Source organism: Hippoglossus hippoglossus, chromosome 16, assembly GCF_009819705.1.
Source record: "Hippoglossus hippoglossus isolate fHipHip1 chromosome 16, fHipHip1.pri, whole genome shotgun sequence".
Classification (NCBI taxonomy): domain Eukaryota; kingdom Metazoa; phylum Chordata; class Actinopteri; order Pleuronectiformes; family Pleuronectidae; genus Hippoglossus; species Hippoglossus hippoglossus.
This window is the reverse complement of record NC_047166.1, coordinates 16,070,604-16,088,359: the sequence shown is the minus strand read 5'-3', so window position 1 is coordinate 16,088,359 and position 17,756 is coordinate 16,070,604. Positions and strand designations below refer to the sequence as shown.

General features: G+C 43.2%; 1 protein-coding gene and 1 long non-coding RNA gene across 5 annotated transcripts in view; both read right to left on the bottom strand.

Moving 5' to 3' along the window:
- Positions 1-4,936, bottom strand: part of LOC117776517 — a 59,425-nt gene extending 54,489 nt beyond the window's left edge. For 2 of the 4 annotated variants that reach the window (XR_004616456.1, XR_004616454.1), the window contains exon 1: positions 4,562-4,936. This is a non-coding gene — a long non-coding RNA (uncharacterized LOC117776517). The remainder of the gene's footprint in view (positions 1-4,561) is intronic. The other 2 variants (XR_004616455.1, XR_004616457.1) reach the window with 1 other exon arrangement.
- A 6,956-nt stretch (positions 4,937-11,892) lies between these two features.
- Positions 11,893-16,907, bottom strand: sox4b (SRY-box transcription factor 4b). The gene has a single exon (XM_034610483.1). It carries the CDS (start codon positions 15,868-15,870, stop codon positions 14,617-14,619), a length of 1,254 nt encoding a protein of 417 aa, XP_034466374.1. The 5' UTR covers positions 15,871-16,907; the 3' UTR covers positions 11,893-14,616.
- Between the last annotated feature and the right edge of the window lie 849 nt (positions 16,908-17,756).

Sequence of the window (17,756 nt, the reverse complement as noted above, 5' to 3'; positions counted from 1 at the left end):
GGTATGTGGATTGTTAAGAGCCCAAAGAAGCGCTGTGTCGAATTTGTTGCGATTTGGAACTTCAATAATAGTAAAAATCGGAACAAACGATAGCAATAATATCTGGCTCACCATGTCATTTTCATCATTTCATTACTTTTGTACTGACACCAGCATTCTTGGGTGTCACGGATGCTGATCTCCGTCATGGCAGCAACATGCATAGAATCACTTCCTCTTTAGAAATTTGCAAAAGTAAAAGCACACAGCTTTTATGTGAAAAGTTGAGAACTTTGTGTCAATGGCTTAACAGACGTCTAATATAGCCAACGTTCAAACGTATGTATAAGCTACACATGTGAACAGTAAAGCAAATTCAGATTCATTTAATACACAATACAGAATACAATTGATCATGGAGGCACAACCGCTTCGTTGCAGATAAACCAGGTAGGATCAATGCAAACAGCCCATTCCAACCAGTCATGTTTGGAGCGGTCTCGGCAATAGTGTATCAAATAAATGATACTATAAAAACATAACAATTAATTAATTGAAGTTAATTGAACATTAACTGGTACAAGTCCACACATATATGTATTATAGTGATTTCTATGAGGGACCTCAAGCTGCAGTGCCCACATGCAAGGATTGGTACAACTAAACCTGATAGCATCCCTGAGGCTCACCACAGCATGTCTACGAGAATTAGGCTTATGCCAGTGATAAGTTATTCTAGGCCTAATGTTGTATTCTGGTCTAATGCAGTTTGCATAACATCAGTCCGGCTCACAGACGTGTTGTGCATAACAGTATTAAAACTGGATGAGAATGATGCACATTTAAAACGTGGTTCAGTCGGCGGAGTTGGTGTCACTGAGCCTAAAGGTGCACGCCGCCGTGCTCCAGAAGAGCGAAATGCCTCCTCATCTGTCTTCATCAGAAACAGAATAAAGTACTTTATATTAGTGTTATAGCAAATACAGATGGATGGAAGATTACAGTGACACAGATTTAGTTGCACATATGCTGCAGAGAAAGAGATGGTGTGAAGCCACTGCCCATTTTAATGAGCACGCCAGCTTAGAGGGATATTGAGACTTGAGAGCTGGAAGATGCCACAGATTGCTGTGCTAATGTTGTCCCCTGTAACTCGGTGGATTAGGTTTAGAAGCTCCACTCCCACTGGGACATTTATAAACACACAAAAAAAGTGTGCTCGCATAAAGCCTCCACCAAATGGCCAATGTGGTGAAAACTGCACTGTACTTGATAATAGCATTACAGATAAGCAATGTAATTAGGCGGCACACAGTGGGGCGTACTGTATTGTAGCGGAGAGCATGCCTGGGCCATGCCTATTAAGAGCTCAGTGCTGGGCATGTCAAAATGATTCGTTTTGCTAAACCTGATGTTTCTGTTTTACTCGGAAGTTCACTAAACGGGTTCTGGGATTGAGTTTACACACTCAGTAATCCACAGTTTCACAGATGGAAGAAGGGACGCATAGGTGGAGCGCTCCAAATGTTATAACGAGAGTTAGTTCTGCAGAGCATCAGATCTTCTCACAAATCTTAGCTACAAAATAAGGAATCTCCATCCGTCCATCCGTCCGTCTGTCCGTCTGTCCACAAGTCAATTTTCTCAACAACTTCTCACCCAATCAACTTCAAACGGTCAGTATATCTCTGACAACCCAACGAAGGGCAGCTTTCTACTGTGAACTTTTTTAGATGAGCGGTTGTCGATACTCTAACCCTCCATTTATTTAAAATTTCACTGAATACTACCATTGTAACTATGTTTAAAGGGATAGTTCACCGATAAAAATGAAAATTCACTCATTATCTACTCAGCACTATGCCGATGGAGGAGTGGGTGAAGTGTTTGAAGTAACTGGTAACCCCTTCTTAAAAATACAACAGAAAAAAAAACTTAAGTCCTCTTATAACTTTCTCTGGAGCCGTGTTCATGTTCTCACGCACACACTGCACACAAGCTTTCGCCCAAGGGTACGCGTGGGTTGTGCGGTAGCATTGCTACTTCCGGTAGTGGACATTTGGGATTGTTTTGTTTAAGAATCGGCCCCCAGTTTCTTCAACTGCAAACTGCAAACACTTCACCCAGCCCTCCATCGACATAGTGTTGAGTAGATAATGAGTGAATTTTCATTTTTCTGGGAACTATCCCTTTAAGACACAATCATTTAATAATGTCAATGATGAAATCGAAGAATGTTGCTTTTTTTTCCCTGTAACAATGCCATACACACAACAGGCAGGTTTTGAATGGGCAAAAGCAAGGTTCAAGGTAGGGTGGGTCATTTGTTTGTGAAACACCTTTTATAAATAAGTGAACATAATGTGGTCTTTGGGGAAAAAAAGAAGAAGGAAAGCCTGTGTCCGTGGCCCTTGCAGGACTGTAACAAACACAACCGAATGCGTACCTCGCTGTCACTAACAGACCTGCCTGCCTGTGTGGACCCTGCCTGCGCTCTCACTGTGCAAGATTGAGTCTTTACAAGCCAGAGAGATAAACACCGCTGAAGTAGAGACGATAGAAGTTAGCGAGCGAGTCACAGAAAAGTCTTCTAACAGTTGCAAAAATTGTCAGGCAGTGAGCGTAGCTTTGACAAGACGGCTGGTGGGAGCGGCTGGGCTGTATCAGTTGCAGTTTTTTCAAAGTGTAGCCTGCTGTTGGTGGCTTTTCCAGGATTACCAACCCTAGCTTTAAAAGACGAGGCAAAGTTGAAAATGATTATTATATAAAGCTACCATGCTTGCAGATGAAGGCAGAGAAATGTTGTGTTTAACAGTGCGGTACGTTCGACATACACAATTGCTAGAACGACAGGTGACTTTAAGGTTACGATCCCTGTGAGTCTGGTGGTTGGTTAAGTTGCGCTGCACACACTCCCCCTCTGTAACTGACCCGCCGTGTTTGTTCCTCCTCTCTTGCAGCCTCTGTGGCAGCTTATCGAAGATGCATGACTCATCAGCACCCACACTCCCCCACTGACCTATATCTGCCCCACCTGTGTGTCACAGTGCTGACTGACCCACATTCACACTGATCCAGTGATTTCCGGGCTGTGACCTGAGCATGTGCCACAAGAACAGGAAGAGGCAGGTCAATGCTTTTTTTCCCCAAAGTCTTTTAATGCGCTGGTGTTTATAAATGATGGCAAATTGTTGTTAAATTAAGATCGACGCTCACTTTTTTCTTTCTTTATGTTAAACTAAATGAATCCAGGTAATCTCAATAATTAATTGTCTATAATTTGAATCACCTCATGGCTCATTTATGTCAACAAACAATATACTCCTCACTCTTCAAATTGCATCCATGCGTCTGCTCACAATGATAAACAGGCGTTCTTGTGTAGTTTTTTTTATTTGCTTATTTTTTTCGAGCAGACACGGTGGCTCATCATCACAGCACACAGCCACAAGCAACATCTCTGTATCCCTGCCTCTCCTCTGCAGCAGAGTACCGCATGGTGAAAATGTGATGCTGCAAGACCATGTGGGCTGCCATGCACAAAGAGGCTGGAGGTGGAGCCTGGATGCTGACAAGTACCACTGCACGCTCTCATTGGCTCTCAATGACATCACTGAAAGAGGGGGCTGCAAAGAGAGTGAAAGGGGTGAGTCTACCTTTCCTCCTCTCCCTCACACACATACAGTATGAAGTGCAGGTTAAGAAGGCGGCTGACTTTTTCCAAGGTCTATCCGGTTTGACCTAATTGAACTGCTGCAGAAATAGGCAGAATACAAAAGCTCCATCTTAATTGTGAGACGCCCTCCCTCCCGCTCCGTCTCCTCAGTGAACAGAAGGGTTTCGAGGGAATATGATTTTGTCACGGCTGCTCACAAAGAAAATAGAAACTGCACCACAGATCCGATGGCAATTCACTGCAGTACAGTCGATCATGGAGCACTGACATCACAGAACATCTCAAAGCAAACGTGAGAAAGAACTGATGATTGACAAATGAATTTGGCCCAACTGCAAATTTGAGTGTAAATCTGCAGAAACACAAACATTGCATGCAACACAATGAATTTGAATTGGTCTTGCCATTAATTAAAATAAAGGTTTATGAAGTAGAAGCATATAACACTGTGACTTATGAACAAATATGTGTATAATCTGTAATCGTCCACATATTTTAATTATTATAATACATACAAGTCATGCATGTTCATGAGGAGCTTTAGGCACTTTAATTGGCCATGTGTGATCAAGTAAACTGTGTAATCAAGTACATGGCAAGTGTGACGAGTAAACCCTGCATGTTGCCGTGTTTGTTTAACAAGCAAAGGATAGAGGAGAAATCATTTAGTTCGTTTTTTCCTAAAAGGAACTTTCATAAAGTTTTTCTTGAGTTCTGCTTGTACTGAATCCAACTCCTGCATAAGTTGCGACAAGCTGCAATTCGTAGGCATGTTTAAATGTTCGACCATAGCAACCAAACAGCCCCAGCAATAATTTGTGTGTGTGTTGTGTTAGTTGGGGTTTGGGCAGTCCGTACAAACAAGTGGCTGAACAAGTGGCACATCCCAGGACAAAGTAATCTTACCTACCCCGGCTGAGGGCCGACGATGGGGATCAGACATGATATATCCTGCTGTTCCAGTGACTCCGGCCCGCGACGTGTCTTGTGGAGACACGGCACATTTTTTTATAATCCTCAAAGTGTCTCCATGACTTTTCGATTTCCAAGTGTGCCGAGAACACATCCCGCCTGGCACTGATGCTGCTGGAGTTTAAATCCCTGAATCTTCACCTTCTCCAGAAGAAAACAGCTCAGCCTCTTAATCCTCCTCCTCCTCCTCGTTTTAAAGGCTGCTTGATAGGTGACTCCGTACATCTTCCATTTGATTTCCACATATTTGTATTTCCTTCACTTCCCATGGCAGAAAGCACTCTGCTGGTTAATCTGGAGTTTGAATCCACCTACGGACAGATCCCAGAAAAAAAATCAGATTAAAAGAAGTGTAGTTAAAACTTCATGCAACAAATCTGCTTAGAACTGATGACATTTTAAAGAAGACAATTAAATAGTACATTATATGTTAACTAAGTCTTTAGGTAGAAATATAAGTAAAAGCGTATACATAAAAGTTTGTATGAACAGTATGAATGAGTTGGAAAAAATGAGGGAAAACAAATGTGTCCAAAACCAAATGTTTTACAGGATTCAAAAGTAATTTTCTTTTATATACTAAATCAATCCTGCAAAGTAAATCTAAAGTTACGGGTAGGGCCACTGTACAATGGAATGCAGCAAATTCAAACAAGTTGTTTGGCCACACCTTCACATGACAAAGAAAGTTTTAAAATTATGAAAAATGGAACTCAATTTGTTATATTTTAGACATTAAATCAAAATCAAAAACTCTTAGAAAACTTCAGTCAGCAGTTTTTGTTCTGGAGGTGATCCGGCACTTTTTAAATATTTAAAAGAAGAAAAAAGGAAATAAAAGCTCATCCAGCACTTTGCAGATTTAATGAATATATTCTAAACATTTTCTATTCCGTGAAAATCAAATCAAGTTCTCAGAAAAAGTTGTTTCCTTGTGGATTTGCGCTCCTTCTGCTTTTCTTTGTATGGACAGAGAACAAAGGAGCTTTTACTGTAACAAAGAAGCTGCAGCGACTTATACCTGTTGCTCTCTTTCCAATGAACTATGACAAGTTTCTGAGTGATTTTCATAACTTATCTAATTTGTATTCCCCTCGTGGCATCTTTTCACCTCCACACTTTCATGCGTATTCGTGCAACAAGTTGAATTCTGTGCCACTGTTTTGTTTCTTGGAGAGTTTACACCTGATTGCATTGTTCTGAATTCCCACAGTGCGCTGGCAACTTCGTTAAGACCACGAAAGCCCCTGACATGAAACTACTCCACACAAATAAACTATTTTACAACTATTAATGAACTATTCCTCGTCACTTTGTCTTGTTCTGCAGCGTGCGTAAAAGCTCCTTTTCTCCGCAAACTTCTGACAGGCGGCTGCTTTGTCTTGCGCGTCGCAACATCCCCAAGAGACAAAAACACGGCAGCAGCACAAACTCCATCTCACCTACATTAGAGCTCAGTGTCAGGTAAATTCTCTTGTATCATATGTTGCGTATTAGTGCGCGTTGTGGAAGATGCGTGTCTGAGCATCCCCTCAAGTTCTCTCCTCAAAGCGCCCCGCATCAGACAAAGGAAAAGGGGACCGCTCCTCTCTCTCTCTCTCCCCCCGCTTGCCCGTGTTCCTCTAGGTCTCTCTCCCTCTCTCTCCTGCTTTGTGCTCAAGTTTGAGCGCTGACGCACCAACTGCAGCAGCAACTTTTAACTGGAAAAATAAGACTCCAAAAGATTCGGCTCCATGGGGCGCGAGGCGAAAGGCAGTATCCCGCTCGGAGGCAACTCACCTGGGGGGGCGGCTTGCTCTGCGCGCGTCGCCGTGCGTCGTGGAGGAGAAAAAAAAAGTTTTGAGAGGGCACATCCAGCTTTGTGTTGTGGAGTCCCCCTTTGTCTACACGTGTGATAGATGGATGGGGCTCCTTTTGGCCGCGCCTAGTTCATTTCGCTCTCCAAAGAGTCCCGCCCTCTCAAAGTCAAACAACTATGCACACAACAATATAGACGGGCCGAGTGTGTGTCTGAATACTCACTGTGATTCATGGTGTAGCACAAGTGTATGTATTTATATATTTAAACTCGCCAAATTCGCTCAATCAATTCATTTGCTTTCTCCAACCCATTTAATGAACTCTGTGCCAACCTGTCATGAAAAATAATATTCATCTTAATATAGTACTTTTATTTAATTAATTACTTTAACATTTTACAACATTTTAACGTCTTTTTGTTTACAGAGTCGTGTCTTTGTTTGCCACCTGCCAGCATCTTGTAGTTATATATCCATCCATCCATCTCCATCTTTCGATTCCTTGCTTAAACCTGTGGACTCCAGAAGTAACACTTGTCACATAAAAAACACTCCTTGATTTACCTTTTCTAATATTTTTTCAGATTTTATTTTATTTATGTGCACATATCCAACAGAAACTTTCCTGGCTGCACCGGTGCCTGGAGACCACCTTTGTGTCTGGACAGCAGCAGCAGCAGGGGAACAAAGGAGGAGACAAAAGAAAAAGGTCTCATTGTTTTGTAATGCACAGAGAAGCGCGTCAATATAGATAATGACTAAGATGAGCGCTGGTGCTGCTGCAAGGTGGAACCTTGTTAAGTGAAAAGCATCATTTGGAGTCATAAAGGCCTGTGATTATGAGAAAAACTCATTTACCTTACTGATTCATAGCTTATATCTTTTTTTATGTTTTTACATGGGACTGAAGTATTTAATAATATCCACCATCAGCTTTTAATCTATTTCAGTTTGATTATATGACAACATTGAATAAATCCAAATGCATGAGCGTGGTTTTCATGTAGCCACTGAACATTATTCATATTTTCATGATCACTCCAGTGTATTAATGACTCATGCGGATAATTGCCAACATATTACATCCTGAAACTGGTCCAATTGAGGGAAATAGAGAAGAGTTGTTAAGGTTTTTCTACAAGTAAAATAAAATGTGTCCGTTCTGAGTGTTCATCATATCCACCAGTGATTTTTGAAACACTGCACATGACCTTTCTTCTTCTTCTTCTTCTTCTTCTTCTTCTTCTTCTTAATCTCTCAGTTTATTGGTGAGTGGCAACCAACGTCAAGGTGCATTACCGCCATCTACGCGCTCCCCTTATGTAGCAAAGGCATGATGCGAAACTAACACGAAAAAGGGAAAGTAACACAAAATTATTTCGGTGCTGAAGCAAGCGGTGGCAGCGCTGATGGAATTTCATCTGTGCGTGCATGTGCCTTGGGAAGGGACGTGGGGGAGGGGATAGTAGAGTATGAGAAAGACAAGCAGAGACAGAGGAACTCTTACTGTAACTGTGTCTCCTCCTCACCAGGTGTAAGTCCACCTCTGCAATGTTCCCAGGCCCAGCAGAGAAATCAAACAACCACACACACAATACAGATGCACATATGCAAACACGTGCAATCACAGTTTTAAGCACAAAAACTTAGGCTGTGTGCGTCCACTGGACTAACACATAGTTATTCCAGCCCTTCATAGACAGGAAGTACCACTGTCACCCAAAGTTACCTGTCTTTTCAGAAACACATCTCAGAGACATATAGACTATAGATAAGATAACGGGTACCACCACCACCAATGTGTCCTCCATTCATTGCCAGACAGATAGAGATAAGCAATGAAAATGAATTGCTACTGCACATTGGAGAACGTGAGTGAAATGAAAACAACAGAAGCACATGATGTTTATGCAGAAAAAGAAGAAGAAATAAATAAAATGCAAAAGACGTAGAGAGAGAGAGAGAGAGAGAGAGAGAGAGATTCGTACCTCTCTCGCCCCCCACCAGCAGAGCTCTTATCCCCCCCTGCTGTGGTTTTACTGGGCCACTGACTCCAGCAGTCAGTCTGCTCCGCTCCACCCTGGCCACTGCCTGCACGTCTCCCGCTGAGGAGTCAGCTGAGCCACGCATGAGACTGCACACTGAACAGGCTGCATACAGCTTAGTGGAGCTTAACACACACGCAGAAGTGCTAGAACTGTTGGGAAATTTGCAAGATTATACCACAAGATATTATCTCCTTGCATGATACATATTTATCATTGTGACGGTTTGAGAAATCTGGTTATGCAGACCTGCTATTACAAGGAACGCCCATGCTGACTGTGCTGACATTAAATGTCAGGAGTTACACACGGACAATTAAGCTGTGAGAAAATGCATATTATATGTGATACTGCAAGCACATGGTACTGTATAGCAGCTTCAGAAAATCAGGTATGGATTAATGCACTAATGCACATGCAAGGTACTGGCATATAAGCAAGGTGTATGTCATTTACACCCGAAAATACCACGTTTGAGCATTTACTGTACCACAGAACATACGGATTATAAGTGCGTCGTCCGTTGTGTGTCTTTTGCTTGGTTTTACCTCCTCTACTGTGCAAAATAACTCATAACTCCAAGACTTATTTATGTGCACAACATTGTATGTGGTGAATAAAGTGCACCTGACTTCGCCAATGACGTTTTTATGGAAAACAAAATGCCTTGCTATACCTACCTACTCATTACAGACAAACAATGAAACTAATTTGGCATAAGCAGGAGTGCTCATTAACATAACACCAAAGAGGCATTTGGCTCCATACTGTGTGTGATAGATACGCATAATGAAATGCTTGCTTCATTCTGTGCATTGCATAACACAATGGAAACAATTAGAATTGTATAAAAGCACATACTTGAGTCTTGCTATCTTAAAGTAATTTTGTATCCAATTACTTCATCAAAGATGCATAGATCTATGAACTGAAATGACTAACTGGTGCTATAACCGTACATAATGGCTCCATATAGTTGATTACATTAACAGTCGTGGCACCTTTGTTGCAATTTCACACAATTAAAAAAAGCTACGAAGCTGTAGAATAAATTAGTGTAAAGCTACTGTTTCAAGGAATTTAGAACCAACCAATACGCACTGGTATACTGGTGATTCCTTTAAAGTATTAAAACTAGAGGATGTGACACTGGTTTTAAGATGTTACACAGTGACATTGTTTGTGCTTTTATAATATTGAGCCTGACAGAAGACAAGGAACAACAAGATTAATACAAATAAATACATTTGTTCATGTAGGAGATACAAACAGTGTCTGATCTTACTGCGGGCATGCCCATGTCATGTGGTTTAATTTTATGCATAGAATTTCAACCACATGCACCAAACCACACACACACACACACACACACACACACACACACACACACACACACACACACACACACACACACACAGATGCACGCACTATAGACAGACAGACATGCTTGTCAGCTATGCTGGAGGGCCCTTGGCTGACTGCTGCTAAACCAGCCCTTCCCCCACAATAAGGGTCTGTCTGGGAGAGGGGGAGGGGAAATCATGACTGTCTGAACACCAGACAGCCGGCACACAGCACAACGGTCTCGAATAGAATAGAAATAGAATAAAGCATCACTTTGAATATAGCATCAGTCGTCCTTGTATATGCACAGCTTGTGCTAATGATGTAAAAGGGGCAACTTTTGATTCTGCAGCAGGGATGAATTTTAGGCAGTTGAGAAAAAATGAGTAGACAACATTAGCAACTCATTAGTAATGAAACAGTGCTGTTAAGTTTATTACTTTCCCCCAAAATGAGAAATATACAGCAACAAGCATAAAGATAAGTAGCAAGTGTGTCAAACAGGGGATTAGTCATGTGATTGTGGTACAACTACTCGCCTATAATGCTTCAGAGTCCATTTAATAGGGCTTCTATACTTAGAATGAAATAGAATTAATATGTTACCAGGGTATGAACGTAAATAGTCGACTTCTGCTGTGAACTTTCATATCGTTAGCAGCTTTTCATGCTGAACCCTTGGATTCAGATGAGGCTGTGAGGAGTCCATGAATATGATGAGGACTGACCATCCAGGGGTTTACAGGGGATGCATGCTGTACACGCCTTCCTTAAAAGTGGATATTATGAAGTGTATCCATTGTTTTTATCTCCCTGCATTGTTGATTATTATGTTTCATACATGTAAAGATTTGTGTGCTATCTGAGAATTCATCATTTGTTGAGATATTCTGAGGGACCGGTTTATTACAGTGCTTCTGTTTTAGTGGGATTACAACCTGTGTATTCTGTTTACTGCAAGTGACACTAAACTATTTGCTGTATTCACAAAGTATCTAAATGGCTTTGCATTATGCAAAATCCATTAGATTACGGCTGTTTATACGGACTAAATAAAGTTTTACCTGCCGTTGCTTCCAGGTGAAGAAATTTGTGCAACACAGTTGAAATGATCTGTCCCCTGTTGCTCTGTATAGAGCCAGTTATTTCTGAGCTGGGTCATGTCATATGGCCATTTAATCATCCGGTCTCATATCAACACTCTCCCACTAAGGTGCATTTTAAATTCATGAGACTTAATCCTTATAGGGGGGGGGGGGCTTACCATAAAAACCCATCAATTATGTGTCACTATAGGGTTAAAATAATCGTATTGATTCACTCCTATCGAGTGCACTGTATATGAATGCATATATTTCCTGACTCCACACCGGTGTTGTGAGCTTCTTTCCAAAGGATTAACAGTATCAGGACCCTCCCAAGTGTTTAGAGGAGGGGGAGTCTGCTATAAAACTCTCTCACAGTCAGCTCTGCCTATTGTGCTATAACTGGGGGAAACCAGTTTGATTTTTCATAGCTTGATGACGAGCTTCCCAGAGGCCTGGTGGGTCATTTGCACTCAGACATGGACACAACGTTTTGCTAATTGGCCTTTTCATAACTTGTTGGTAACTAAACAATGTCAAATATATTTTTTTGCTCATTTCACACTACCGAACATACAACCATGTAATGTCCTTTACAGATGGAGGTGATTATTGGTTTTGTAAAACAGTCCATATGTGTTGGTTATTCCATGTTACCCACTTTAATGAGCCAATCCATATGGAGAGGTTTGCTATTAGGTGACATTTTTATGACCCATCGGTCATAAGAAGCCGATATTGACTGAGCTGGTGCAGTGGTGAGCAGAATCAGTAGTTATGTTAGGCCTGTGTGATCTTACTTCTTACTCTCACTGTGTATCTTTCATCAGAGCAATAGCAAAAGATCAAGGAGCTCGTAAGAAGCTGGTAATGATAATGATGAGTTAATCTGAGTCATTCCCCACTTAATTATCTGATATTAACACATAAATATGTCACTTTTAACTGCTGGCAGTCACAGAGAGAGAAAATGAAGAAAAAGAGTTGTAGAGTTTCAGTTCCAGCTGATATTTATTATCCTTCCTTGAAAAAGTTCTGTACACAAGTTTATATCAACAATCTGACAGGCAGTGAATGGACACAATTTAGCTGGCATGAGTCGCCCCCCACTTTCTCTGAAAAGAAAGGGAGGGTCCTTTGTTTATGGCATGATTAGAGACAATAAATGATAATTCTACACAGCATATTGCACAGGATGGATGAAAAATAAAGTTAATATATTTAAAAATGCTTTTATATATATATAAAAAAAGAGTCCTGAACTGACCACCTTAAATGTAAGTAAGGATGTGTAAAAGATAGCAGTTCGAGACAGTGCCTGTCCTCAATAGCAACAACATACATAAACACACAATCTTTTTGCTTTATGATACAGTCAAATATACAAAGATCGAGTTTCACGTTTCATCGTTTTTTCCTCATTTTTTTTCCATTTTTTTCTGAAAAAACACAACAGCTAATAACCTGAATCTGAAATACAAATGCTATTCACCATGCCATAAAGATACTAAAACAATTATTAGCTAATGTTAGCCGACAAGTAGAAAAGATTATATATTCAAATACAATGAGAAACGCAGTACAAGTAGGTGTTGCGGAACTCAAGTCAGAAATTTGAATATGCTTGATGTTGTCATCGTTGTTTTCTTGCTATATATTGATAGCCGGTTCAATCCAGTGGTTGATTGGCAAATTTGACATCAGTAAATGAAAACATCAAGAAACAAGTCAAATTTAAAGCTACAATCTCCTCGTTTGTTGTCGTAGGCAAGATATCTGACAGGAAATGAAGGAAGGAGAAAAAAGCAAAACAAGTGGCTGCTCGAGATAGTGAAGCTGTTTAAACCCACAGGGTCCACAGGAATAGCCTCGAGAAATAATGCGTTCCTGTGTCTTTAAGGAGCCTGCAGACTAGCACTGTAAACGTAGAAGGTAGGCTGATACAAAGACTGGTGCTGCCTTCAAGTGCTGTCGGAAATGTTGCAACTGCATTCTTAGAAGTGGGTCTCATGCCCCGTGCTGACAGTGTGTTGCTCAGGGACTGGACACCACAGAGGTCTTGTCAGCACTTGCTGGTAAAAAATAGTGAAAACTTTTGCCGAATTAGTGAGTTAAAACACCAATTGCATACCTGATTTGCATCATCTCCTCTGCTCGGTCACTTAAGTTAAAAAGTAGCATGGTGCCTTTCCTTTTTATAAATCAAACAATAGGCAACATAGTGATTTAAGGTGTTTTGCTGGCTGTCCTTAAAAAAAAGAAAGAGAGCATTTGAACAGGCAACAAAAGTCATGCGTGAGATTGTGTGCCATGAGAACTTGAAGGCAGCATGAAAACCAGCCTGTCGGGGTCTTAAAAATGAGGAAATCCAATACAGCTGTATTAGTAGGCTACACACACCGATTGTTGACTCCCCCATTTGTCTATATAGATTTGTACAAAAATACACTGAGAAAATAATCAAACTGTTTTCCTCTCTTTTAAGTGTCCAAAAAGTGTGTGTACATTTAAATATAAAAAAAGAAATGAAAAAAGTTGTGTGTTTTTAAAACTTTAGCCCTTCGCCTGAGAAGGAAATGTGACAGACATACAGACGACTGTGTAAGGAACAAAAACAACAACACAAGATCAGATCATGTATACAAGAAAAACAAAAACAAATGATCAAGTCAAAAACGCTTGGCCCAGTATATAAATACAACATCCCATATAAAATGGCATCTGGATACATGTACAAAACAAAGCTCAGAGGATGAAAGACAAAATAAAAATGGGTGAGGATTTCTCTAGAACTAGCATCTGAAATCAAAAACATGACAGAATTTTGGTCCTGAATCGTGGTATATAAAGTTCAGCACAGATTTGAAGTTGCGTTTGAGTCCTGAAGTTTGAAACGTTACAACAGCTGGTGATTATTTCAATGTCCATTTTTTTGTGTGTGTCCTTAAAAAGAGAAGAACCGAAGCGAGCGCCACCTATCCACTTAAATAATCCTAATACTAGTTTTTTTTTGTTTTTTTTTTCAAACTGCTCGACAGTCTTACAGAAAATCTCAGCACAAGATAGGAACAAAGTAGGCGGTCATGCTTTACATGTTTTTTGCTTTTTGAGAAAATATCCAACTTTTCCAGAAGAAAAACAACCCACCTGGTTTCATAGGAAGAAAAACAAATTCCTTGACACCACAATAATAATAAAAAAAACCTCAGTCCTGTTTCTGTACCTTTTTAGTGGTGAAGTTCACTTGGCGATTTGTGGTGGGTGCAAGAATGTTTTTTTTTGAAATGTCCCTTTTTTTTTTTCTTCTCTCCTTTCAAATTGAGCAACAACATTGATTAAGTGAACGGCGGAGCGCGTTTTGACGTGCAAATCAATCACAGTTTAAGTTCAGAAACAGCCCAGGACGAAGCGGCTCACAACCAGGAAACTGTCTCCTCGTGCTCCCGCACTTCCTCCACTGTTTAAAGTCCCAAACAGCCCCAACGCATCCAGAGAAAAAGTCCCCTACAGACTAAAAGCACGTTGTTCGCTTTTCTAAAAGTTGAGCTTTCCAGGGACGAGGAGTGGACAGGGTGCTGCTCTCAGTGGGACTTGTCTAGTAACACTGGAACTATTAGTGCACCCACTGCTCCCCTGTTTGAGTGTGGTGGGATTTTTTTTTGCTCGCAGGACATAAGCCTACCTGTGTCGGGTTTTGTGTTTCTTGGCTCACTCGCTCAGTACGTGAACACCAGGTTGGAGATGGTGGACTCCAGCCAGTCCCCGGAGATCATCTCGCTGACTTCGGGCGTGCAGTAGTCGGGGAACTCGAAGTGGGAGCCCCCGGAGCCGGACTCAAAGTTCAAATCCAAGTCCCTGTCCAGCACCGAGGAGCCGAAGCTCCCCAGCGACATGCTGTCGAAGCTGGGGCTCGGGTTGATGTCGCGCAGGTCGTCCTCGAACTCCTCATCCTCCGAGGAAGAGGATGAGGAGGAGGAGTGGGACGAGGCTGAGGAGTGGGATCCGGAGGGGGTCGGCGAGGAAGCCCGCCGGCTGCTGTATGTGTGCCCGCCGTGGCGCTCCGAAGTGCCGCCCGGGCTGCTGCTGCTGCCGGGGGAGTCCGCTCCGTCCTCCCGGCCGCTGGCCGCGTCCTCGTACAGGCTGAGCGGGTCGCTGCAGTCCGCCGAGCTGCTGAGTGTGGGGCTGGCCGGGACCGCGACGGAGGACGTGGGGCTCACGCTCAGGTTGGCCGCGCCGCTGCCGAACACGTACACCCGCTTGGGCTTCTTGGCGTCCGGTATCTGCTTGGCCGCGGAGGAGACCGACTTGGACTTGTAGAGGGAGTTGTGGTGGTGCTCTGACGGGTGCTCAGAGGCAAACGGTGACGCTTTGGTGCTACTGCTGCTGCTGCTCCCGAAAAGTGATTTGTGGGGTTTGCTGCTGCTGGGTGATTTGGATCCGCTCTTCCTGGAAGATGAGGATGACTTAGTGCTGGTGTTGTGTGAGCTGCTGCTGAGTTTCTCCGCCTTGTCTCCGCTGCTGCCAGGCTTGGAGGCGCTCGACTTGACCTTCTTCCTCGGCCGGTACTTGTAGTCGGGGTAGTCCGCCATGTGCTTCAGCCGGAGCCGCTCCGCCTCCCGGATGAACGGGATCTTGTCGCAGTCTCTGAGCAGCTTCCACCGCTTCCCCAGCCTCTTGGAGATCTCAGCGTTGTGCATGTCCGGCGACTGCTCCATGATCTTTCTCCTCTCGATCTGCGACCACACCATGAACGCGTTCATGGGTCTCTTGATGTGGCCGCTCGGAGTTTTGCACCACGCCGGGTTTTCCCCCAGCTTGTCCCCAGCGGTGGAAGACGCCGTGGAGCCCGGGGAGAGAGGCGAGGCGACCGGGTCCAGATCCATGCACGCCCCGGAGTCGGAGCTCGAGTCCCCGGCGAAGAAGGAGAGCGCCTCGGCGGTGCTCTCTGTGTGGCTCATCTTCTGCACCATGCTGCCCGGCTAGAGGGAGGGAGAGCGGCGTACTTGTTCCTTCTCTCCCTCTCCACTTGGTCCTGCGATGCACTTTAAAGCAAACTCAGCTATTTTGCCCCCTCTTCACAGTTGGAGCTGTGGAGTTTGGGGGGGGTGGGGGGAGGGAGGGAGGGAGGGAAAGCGCAAGAAAGAATCAACTCACTCCTGAGGTGTGCAGTAAACTCGGTGGCAGTTCAGTCCAAAGTTGCCTTTTTAAAAAAAAAAAAAAAAAGTTTAATTTCCAGGGTCTGTAGGTGTAGGAACAGCTCGGAAGGTGTAGCCCTCTCTCCTCTGTGTGTCACCCTGTTATCAGTCTCTTTTCCTCCTGGGTTATAAAATCAGTTCAGCCGTGTGCTGGCTGAACACAGTCTGTGGAGCAGCAGAGCGCAGACTGAGTGGCACAGTGCGCGCCCGGGCACTTACTAAATGTCTCCCTCGCACAGTGTGTAAAGTAAGTGCTTGCCTCTGCATCAACTCTGTCCCCTCTGCTAGAAACCAAAGCCATGCATGCTGGGGAAGAAGGGAGATGGGGAGAAGAAAAAAAATAGAAAAACCTAGAGCGAGTCACACTGTCCGCCTTCCATCTGCAGACCGTGCGTTTCAAGCAGCCCTCCAGACCCGGCCCCCCTTGCTTGCATTTATCCCTTCCCGAGATACAACGGCGATAAAAATCGACCAATGGCGGGCTGTCGCTACCCTGCCTCCGCGCCAAGCCCACGCCCCCTTCGGCTGCGATTGGCCAAAAATGGAATCTAATAATAATCAGCGCGTGCAATGAGGAGCCTCGTGTCTGACCTCATTCCAGAATACAACAAGAAACTTCAATTTTTTTAAAGAGACACTGGCTTATGTTATGGACCCACCCCCCCCCCCCCCCCCCCCCCCCCCCTTTCTACTCTGGTACCAGCAGCCCATGTGTAGACCATTAACATGCAGCTATATGGAAACTTAAGTATAGTGTACCGTATGGAAACTTGAACACCGAGTTTGTACCACTGTGTTTCCAAGGTAATACTGATTAAAAGAAATATACACTGTGATATTTACCCTATTGTTGGCATTATGAATGGTGCGCTCATACAGTTCTGACAATGAATAATATAAAACCACAAGTAGTCGTTATATAATACCCAATATTTACAATGAGTCAAAGCCATAGTCTGGAGTAAATTAACTTAACATCAAAGCAAATATATTATCATGTTGTTATTATGGTTATGTCTTTTTTTGAATAGCAAAAAGGAGACTTTAAATAATTGATAGAGTTGATAACTGTTTTAACTGGCGCTTGTTTTGGATAGCAGGTGGCCACTGGCTGACCGAGGTCACATATCATCGACACGCTGCAAAAAAATTGACCACGTTCAACAGTTGATGCTCTTGCTGAGCGCGTCACAAACAGGGGAACGTCTCCTGGACACATCACGATCGTTAGGCTGGTGTGAGATAAGGCTCCAAGCCAAGCTGCATACGCTCCGCGCTTTCACCCCCCCCCTCTCTCTCTCTCTCTCTGTGAGGCGGGGTTGGGCGGTCTTTTGTCACATAACACACATCGAACCAACCCCTTCTCCGGCACACCAGACAGACAGAGGCAAGAGAAGAGAGGCTGTAGAGAATCAGTTGGTTGTGGGTGTGCGAACACCAGCCTTTACGAGCACACACACTCACACGTACACAACCGCACACCTCCGAGTAGACATCAGGTGCAGTTTTCCTTCTAGAGTGACACAAACAAGACAGCGAAAAAACGCACGGCACAGCGTTTTTACGCACGTGGTATTGCTTTTACGCACGGACGAAACTGAGCCAAATTTGCCATAAGACAAGATGCAAGTTGTGTAAAAACTAGATGACGAGTAGAATTA